The following is an 8,774-nucleotide window of genomic DNA, read 5'->3' as shown; positions in this document are numbered from 1 at the left end:
CCTTCCATCCTTCCTCTTCCTCCCTCCCACCCTCCATCCTTTCCTACCTTCTTTCCCCCTGTGCTGTGTCATGGAAATACAGCAGTGGGCAGCAAGGACCCTCCTTGTGCACATGGGGGTACGCCTGGGACATAGCATTGTTGTCTCGTTTCAGAAATGGAAGCTGGACAAGGTGAAGTGCACAGCCCGGGGGCAGGTCTCTGGTACATACCCTTATCCATCCATCAGAGGGGACAGGGCAGCCCCTTCATCTGATGCCCTGGTGTCAGATGACAGATGTGAGTGACAGAGCTGCCCCCAATCCCCAGGCAAGGTTCTGTGTCCTGGGCCTGTGAGGACTCCAGAGATGGGTGGGGTGGGTGACAGACACTGAGATGAGATGGGGTGGGTGCATACCTGATTTTCCACCTGGCGAGGAACCTGCTGTGTGGGTAGTAGAGCAACGTCTCTGGGCATCAGTGAGGGGGGTGTGGCTGCAGCCTCCCAGGATTCAGGTGAGGCGTTTCCGAGAACCAGACAGGTGCATCCGTGGGGGACCGGTCACCCGAGCTGAAGCTCATCTGTGCCGGGTGACAGGGAGGTGGCCCCAGGATCGGCAGAGAGTTCACGGGCATCTGTGCCGTGTCATATACATTTGGGAATGCCCTTCCACAAACCACTCCCTGCTCCACAGGAGCTGACAAACTTCTTTGGCCATGTTAGTGTGGCCTCATCCTGCCTTGTAGATATTTGATTAGATGTTTGAAAGTAGAGCCTGTGTGTGTAGGGGGCACTAGTGGTGCCCCACCTCCTCTCCTGTCATCTGGCCGGAGACTGGGGACCACAGGGCTGCCCATGGCTGTGTTCTTACAGGGGCATTGAGTTGGGGTGCCTTCCCCGCAGCAGCTCCACCCTGCACATCCCTGCACGGTCCCCAAAGTGCTTCAGGACAGGGGAGCTGCGGACATGAGAGCTCGGGCATATTGGCGATAACAGGACTGACTGTCCTTTGAGAGGACTGGCCAGGGACTGCCTAACTTTTCTGACCAAGAATCATACTAAAAAAAACATTTTCCACTGTGACTCAGTTCACATGCCTGTAAGGTATCTTAGTGTAAATGTGTTTCCTGGGAGGAAAGACAGGCAGTCTCCTCCCAAGAGATCTACAACCTCAGAAGCCCAGTTTGGGGGGTGGTCTGCTCTGACTGCATGGCCGTGGTAATGAATGGATTCTTTTCCTACTATGACGGAGTCTGATGTTGTTTGTTCTTTTTTTTCCCCTAAGTGCTGTAGTGACCACACTGAACTCTGAAAAACTGTTGTAGGCCAAAATCTTCATCCAGATGCATTGGATGGATTTCAAGAGGGCTGCATGGTAACATCGGTGATCGTGATGTTGATAGTGGGGATGGTGGTGGTGGTGGTGATGGTTCAATGAGGTGGTGGTGGTGGTGATAATATTGATGATGATGGTGGTGGTGCTGAATGATGGTGGTGGTACTGATGATAGTGCTGCTGCTGTCGATGATGGTGATATTGATGATGGTGCTGATGCTGATAATGGTGATGATATTGATGATGTGGTGATGATGATATTGATGGGATATTGATGATGTGGTGATGGTGATATTGATGCTGTGGTGATGGCGGTGATATTGATGATGATGGTGGTGATGTTGATGATGATGGTGGTGATGGTGACAATATTGATGATGGTGGTGGTGTTGGTGATGATATTGATGATGATGTTGATGATATTGATGATGGTGATGATATTGATGATGGTGATGATATTGATGGTGGTGGTGATGATGATATTGATGATGGTGCTGATGGTGATATTGATGATGATGATGTTGGTTATGATATTGATGATGGTGTTGATGGTGGTGGTGGTGATATTGATGATGATGGTGATGATGGTGCTAATGTTGATGGTGGTGCTGAAGGTGATATTGATGATGGTGGTGATGGTGATATTGATGATGGTGATAATATTGATGATGGTGGTGATATTGATAGTGGTGGTATTGATGATGGTGGTGATGGTGCTGATATTGATAATGACGATGATGATATTGATGGTGGCGGTGATATTGAGGTAGTGCTGATAGTAGTGGCAGGGTGGTGACAGTGGTGATGCTAAGGGTGCCCGTGGTGATAAGTGCTGTGGAGGAAATGGCCAGGGAGACGGTGATGAGCTTCAGTTTATGACAACTTTCTTTGAGTCAGAGTTAGTTTGAAGTAATTTACATGGGTTGATTGATTTAATCTTGTCAACAATCCTATTGTTAGGAAAACTGGGGATGGAGAGAAGCTCAGCCCCTTGTTCCATGTCACCAGGATTCCCTTGAAATCGAATCCTCTGTGTGTGGACGAGTAAATGGACGAGTAAGCTCCGGGGTAGAGAGAACCTTTGATTTTCCGCAGACCCACAAGGTCTGGCCTGTGTGGGTAGGAGGTGATGGTGGTGGTAATGGTGTGACAATAATGGTGGTAGTGGTGGTGATAATTCCAATGATGCTGATAATGGTGGTGATGATGGGATGGTGGTGATTTGATAGTGGTTTGGTGGTAATGGTGGTGGTGATGATAGTTGGCATGGTGAAATGATGTAGTGGTGTGATGACTCAGTAATTGTTGAAGGCCTTTGCTTATATGGGATCTTATAATGGTTTAAGCCCAAGAGACCCTTCTGATGATCAGTAAGGATGCTTTTGTTGCAAGTGACAAAAAAAATATCCAATTCAAATGGTGTTAGGCTGGGACTTTGTTGGCATGTAGTGGGGTGTGCAGGGGCACGATGGGTACCTGGCGTGGTGTGATCCAGCTGGCTCCCCTTGGGGTCGCTCAGTGTCTGAGGTCAGCTCTCATGGCTGGCTGCTCCCTGCTCTCTATACAAGGGTGACAACGTGGCCTGGGATTCTCTCCAGTTGGAAGAATCTGAGGCACATGCTCACCAGTGACCTAATCCATGGACTCACTTGCACTGATAGGTCTAGATCTTGCTTCACTCTTGGAGCTGAGGGCGGGTTCAGACCTGCTGGCTGAGAGTTCAGGTGGCATCAGAGACTGAACATTGTCCCCCTGGGATCAGCTCTGGCCTTGTGGTGCCCAACCGGCCCCAGCTAGGAGAGGGAGGTGAGAGGAGGAGGAGGATGTCCTCAAGAGAGAGCATTACAGTTGAGAATATTCCGGAAGAGGAAGTGGAGCAGATAATGTTCTCTCTGGGTTCCTTCAGAAAAGGTCTCTGGAGCAGTTGCTAGATGGTTAATGTTCATAATTTAGTCCACCTGTAGCATTCACCCTAGAGAAAGAAATGGAGACTACAGGTAGGTGAGAGGAGAAGGTGGGCATAGCCCTGCAGCTCGTCAGGGCAAACCTGCACCTTTTTAGGGGTTTCTAGGTACAGGATAACTCCCCACCTCCTGCAGCTCCCTCTGACTGCCTCCTCTCCACCTGCAGGCAGCCTTGGTTTTATGGCTGGGGCTTCAATCTCCCCCGAGGCCAAGCCCTGCTGGAGAAATGGAACCTCATTCCTGAAGGGGTAGACATCCTGATAACCCATGGACCGCCGCTGGGTAAGGGGGTCTGTGAGGGGAATCGTGGGGCGTGTGTGTGCTTGTGCGTGTGTGTCTGTGTGCACGTGTGTGTTGGATGGGGTTGGCAGCTGCTGCTTGGGCCTGGCTGGTGGCCTGAACACCTTCCGTTCTGACACAACATCTGGGGCCCCTGGAACAAGTCATCCCACTGTCCCCTCATTAGCTGAGTGCCTGCTGTGCTGGTGGCTTGCTGTGTTCTCTCATGTGCTGCTTGTGCCTGTGTGAGGACATCAGAATTACCCAGCCCATCTCTGTGGCAGCTGAGCTGGGAGAGTTCTGAGATAGTGCCAGGTCCTTGTCCCTCCAGCCAGGTCCCTGTGCAGAAGCTGCACAGAGCATGACGCACGCCTGTGTGCTCTGTTCCACCAGGGTGCCCTCCAGGCTCCATACTGGACATCCGTCAACCCATCCCAGCCGGCCCCAGCTCCCAACCCCCTCCACTCTGCCCACTGCCACCACCCTGATCCAAGCCCCTGCCACCTCGCCTGATCTTTTCTTCCACCTTCTCTTCTTTTCCTTTCTTTTTCCTGCCTCCCTTTCTTCCCTACCATTTGTTCCTTCCTTTTTTAAAAAAAATTATTTTTCATTTCAATGAACAGCTACAGAGATTTTGGAATTCCATTCATTCATTGTTGCACCCTTCTCCCCCGTTTGCTCCTCTCCTTCAAAAGCAAAAGAAAAACTCCCTCATTGGTACGCGATTTCCCCCCCCACATCCCCCAACCCCAAATATAATCCACTCTGCAACCCTCATTCCATACTCTTACGATAAACATAATACCCTAAAATATAATACTTTTAAAATATTCTCTCCCCCAAAGACTTCAATGCCATAAACATATTTCATCCAGTTTTTCTCAGTCTTACCCCCATCCTGATGTCAGCCTCATGTCAGTGGCACCATATAGCATTTGTCCCTTTGTGACTGAGATACCTCACTCAGCATAATGTCCTCCAGGGTCACCCATTTTGAGTAATATTGCATGAGTTCCTTGTTTTTCAATGCAGCATAGTATTCCATTGTGTGAATATACCACAGCTTCTCTACCCATTCATTTGTTGTTGGGCATTTAGGTTGTTTCCAACTCCTTGCTATTGTAAACAAAGCTGCAATAAACATGGGTGTGCATATATCTACTTGGATGCCATTTATGGTCTCTTTAGGGTATATTCCCAGTAGTGGAATTGTTCCTTCTTTTATATCCATACATCCATCCATTTGATCCATCCATCCACCCACCCATTCATCCACCTGTCTGTCCATCCATCCATTTATCTATCCATCTAGCCACCCGTCTATCCACCTGTCCATCCATCCATCCATCCATCCACCCATCCATTCAGTGATAGTGTCTTTGGGTTCCTGCTCTGTAGGTGCCCCAGTTTGGCCACTGTCCATATAACATACAGTTCCTAGTGCGAGGATGTCCATGTGACCCCCACATTCAGCTCCTGGTGTGCGGACATCTCACATCACTTTGTGATTGGCCTGCCTGTGCCCCATCTCCCTGCTGTAAGGTCAATCCAGCATGTGCTGGGACTTGCAAAAGGGTGGGGTCTCAGTACCCAGCAGCACTTCTGATTGTGAATTGAATGGTTGCCACATGGTGTAATGGACAGAAGAGAGGCATGGAGAGGTCAACTGACCTGTTGTCCATGGTCACACAGCCACTAAGTCCCAGGGCAGGGGAGTTAGCCCCCCTTGCATATCTCACACCCACTTCTTTCATTCTCCCCTCTCTCTGTCCCTACTTCCTCTCTCCTTCTCCTCCTCTCTTTCCCCCTCATTCCTCCTCTCCCCATCTTTAGTCCTGAATGGATTGCAGCCCCCTCCCCTGAGCTCAAGGCAGCCCCTTTCTGTCCCAGCACTCGGAGACGCTTGCTTCACCCACCCAAACAGAAAGGGGTCGTGGTGAACTCTAATGCTTGCTTGGAGTAATCAATTATTCTTAGTTTGTGTAGCCATGTGAGGCTAATAAGCATCCACCATCTGGGCGGCTCTGGGAGGTGGTGGTGCGATGGTGCAAGCAGATGTGGCCACAGAGCCAGGCTGCACAGAACCAGCCTGTCGGGGGTGTGCTCAGAAAGCTTCTCTGCTCCGAGGGGACTGAGCGTGCTGGGCCCTGCTCTGCCACCAGCTGACAGAGCCCCCTTGGGCTAAATTGCCCACTCTCAGTTTGCCTATCTCTGTACTGGGCACATGTCACCCTCAAGGCCACATGGAGCATGGTTGGACTGGGAGAACCAGTGAGAGACAGTGAGCATTCCTGCTTTGCATGCCCATCTGCCCTGGTTGCTGATGGTGACCGCAGGTGACCTTCTTTGCACTCTGAAGATGGGACCAGCGAGACTGCGGGCAGGAAACCCCACTGCTATGGACAGAGGCATGGTTCTGTCCCTGTAGGTTGACGTGGGGCAGGGGTGGGAGCTATCGAGGCCTGGGAGTCTGGGGCCTGCTGCATCTCCCCACAGTGGCCAGAGCTGCCACCTGGACAGTGGAGACTGGCCCTCCAGGACCCAGCACAGCCCTGTGTTCTATCCCTGCACAGGCTTCCTGGATTGGGTCCCCAAGAAGATGCAGCGGGTGGGCTGTGTGGAGCTGCTCAACACGGTCCAGAGGCGTGTCCAGCCGCGGCTGCATGTCTTCGGCCACATCCATGAAGGTCAGCAGGGTGCGGGGCTCCCTGCAACCCCACCACCCCTCCTTGATATCTGAACCCCTCAGGGAGATGCCCATTTCTAATACGCATCCTAATATGTCAGGATCTGTGCCTTCCTGGAGGAGGGGACTGGTTGCCTGGTGGAAAGGCACCTGGACATGACCATGGCACTGTGAGTGTCATGGCTATGGCCCCTGCTTGTTGTAACAGCCCCCTCAGGCCTCCATACTGCCTCCTCCACACTGCATCATTTCCCAGGCACAGACGAACCTCAGGACAAACCCCCAGGGCCTCTTTAAGATGTAGCCTTGGCCGCAGAAGGAGGCAGACTTAGCCTGGCCCTTGAGGAGCTCACTGACTATAAGGACCACTTCCTGTGGCCTCACAGCAATATGCAGAGCCATCAAACGCAGAGCAGCATGTGACTGAATCCCAGTTGTCATGTTTGTGCAGAAAAGAATGAGTCACCTGCCTGAGAGGAGGGGGAAATACTTGATGGTTTGGAGGAGACCTGAAATGAAGGAAAGGAATACATGATTAGGTCATATATATAATACAGTGATCTAGAATGAGAGGTACAATGCAAAGAGCCCTGGGACAGAGAGAAAGGAAGGAGGTGGATGGAGGAAATTGTGCAGCAGTGAATGAATGAAAACTTTTCTGTAAACTTTCATTAAAATCACAATTAACAATTTTTTTTTAAAAAGGGAGGTAAACATAAAAACGTGAAGGATGAGGAGAGTTCAGGCAAGTAGACATTGATGGGAAGAGAGACGTGAGGCAGATGCTAAGAGAAGACACATGATGAGGAAGACAGTTGGTAGAATGATGAAGATAATGGTTATGATACTGATGGTGATGAGGGTGAGGTGGATGATGGTGGTAGTGATGATTCTGTGATGATGATGATAGTTGGGAAGATGATAATGGTCATGGTGGTGATGTTGATGATGAAGTTGGTGATGGTGATGATGAAGATGGTGATGGTGTTGATGAAGTTGGTGATGGTGATGATGAAGTTGGTGATGGTGATTATGAGGGTAGTGATGGTGATGATGAAAGTGGTAATGGTGATGATGATGGTGATGGTGATGATGAGGGTGGTGATGTTGATGATGAAGATGGTGATGTTGATGATGAAGGTGGTGATGGTGATGATGAAGGTGGTGATGGTGATGATGAAGGTGGTGATGGTGATGATGAAGGTGGTGATGGTGATGATGAAGGTGGTAATGGTGATGAGGGTGGTGATGATGAGGGTGGTGATGACGATGAAAGTGGTGATGGTGATGATGAGGGTGGTGATGGTGATGATGATGAGGGTGGCGATTGTGATGATGATGATGGTGGTGATGATGATGTTGATGATGAAGGTGGCAATGATGGTAATGATGAGGGTGGTGATAATAGTGGTGATGGTGTCATGGTGATGGTTATGGTAATGATGTGATGATGGTGATTGTTGTAATTATGTACTGTTGAGGCTGCACTGACCCAAAGCTAGGCTTCAGGGGATTTTCAGAAGCTGTAAATTGCATGGAAGGAAATGACCCTTCTTGTTCCCGTGGAACAGCTGGTGGATTAGAATCACGACTTTGAGTTGGCAGCACAGCTTCTTTCCGCTTAGCCACCAGAGTTCCCTGATGGGGTGACTTTGATGACAATGAAGATTGTCAGGTCATGAGGAAGATGATGATGGTGGTTTTGATGATGGTGGTTAGAGTGATTGGTGTCATGGAGATGGTGATGCTGATGTTAACGGTTACAGTGATGGCTGTGGTGATCATGGTATTAATGGTGGTGATGGTGATGATGATAATGACATTGTGGCTGTTAGGTGCCATCGAGTTGAGTGTGACTCATTGTGGCCCTATGAACAGCAGATCTGAACCCTGTCCTGTGCTGTGCCATCCTCATCCTCTCTGATATACTTGAGTCCATTGCTGCACTCACTATGCCATTGCATCTTGAGGAGGGCCTTTCTCTCTTTTGCTGACCTTCCACCTTTCTAAGCATGACATCCCTTTCCAAGGAATAGCCCCTCTGAACAGCATGACCAAAGTATGTGAGGCAGAGCGTTTCCCTCATCCATGCCTCTAAGGCACCCTCTGACTACACTTCTTTCGAGTTGGAGCCAACCTAAAACTGACCCCCCAACAGGTTTTCAGAGGCAGGCAATTGCATGGGAGGAGAGTGGCCATCTGTTTCCCAGAGAGAAGATAATTGATTTGAACCACATGCCTTTGGATTGGCAGTGCCACTCCTTACTCCTAAGCCATCAGAGCTTCTTGATGAGGGTGATAGTGGTAATTATGAAAGTATGATGATGAGACCTGATAATGAGGGTGGTGATAACAGTGGTGATGGTGTGGTTATGGTAATGGTGTAATATGATGGTAATAGTGGTGATTATGATGATGAGGAGGTGATGTGGTGATGATGATGATGGTGGTGGTGATGATAAGAAGGGTGATGGTAATGGTGAGAATGATGGTGGTGGTGATAGTGGTCATGGTGATGATTATGAAGATGG

General features: G+C 49.6%; 1 protein-coding gene across 1 annotated transcript in view; it reads left to right on the top strand.

Moving 5' to 3' along the window:
• MPPED1 (metallophosphoesterase domain containing 1) overlaps window positions 1–8,774 on the top strand; it is an 84,262-nt gene that overhangs the window by 74,240 nt on the left and 1,248 nt on the right. The window contains exons 4-5 of the mRNA XM_006890044.1: window positions 3,445–3,560; window positions 6,131–6,244. Of these exons, the coding sequence (XP_006890106.1) occupies window positions 3,445–3,560; window positions 6,131–6,244 (230 nt within the window). The remainder of the gene's footprint in view (window positions 1–3,444; window positions 3,561–6,130; window positions 6,245–8,774) is intronic.

The sequence above is a fragment of the Elephantulus edwardii genome, unplaced genomic scaffold (assembly GCF_000299155.1).
Source record: "Elephantulus edwardii isolate Elephantulus edwardi_28Jun2011 unplaced genomic scaffold, EleEdw1.0 scaffold00086, whole genome shotgun sequence".
Classification (NCBI taxonomy): Eukaryota; Metazoa; Chordata; class Mammalia; order Macroscelidea; family Macroscelididae; genus Elephantulus; species Elephantulus edwardii.
This window is presented reverse-complemented; position numbering and strand designations above follow the sequence as displayed.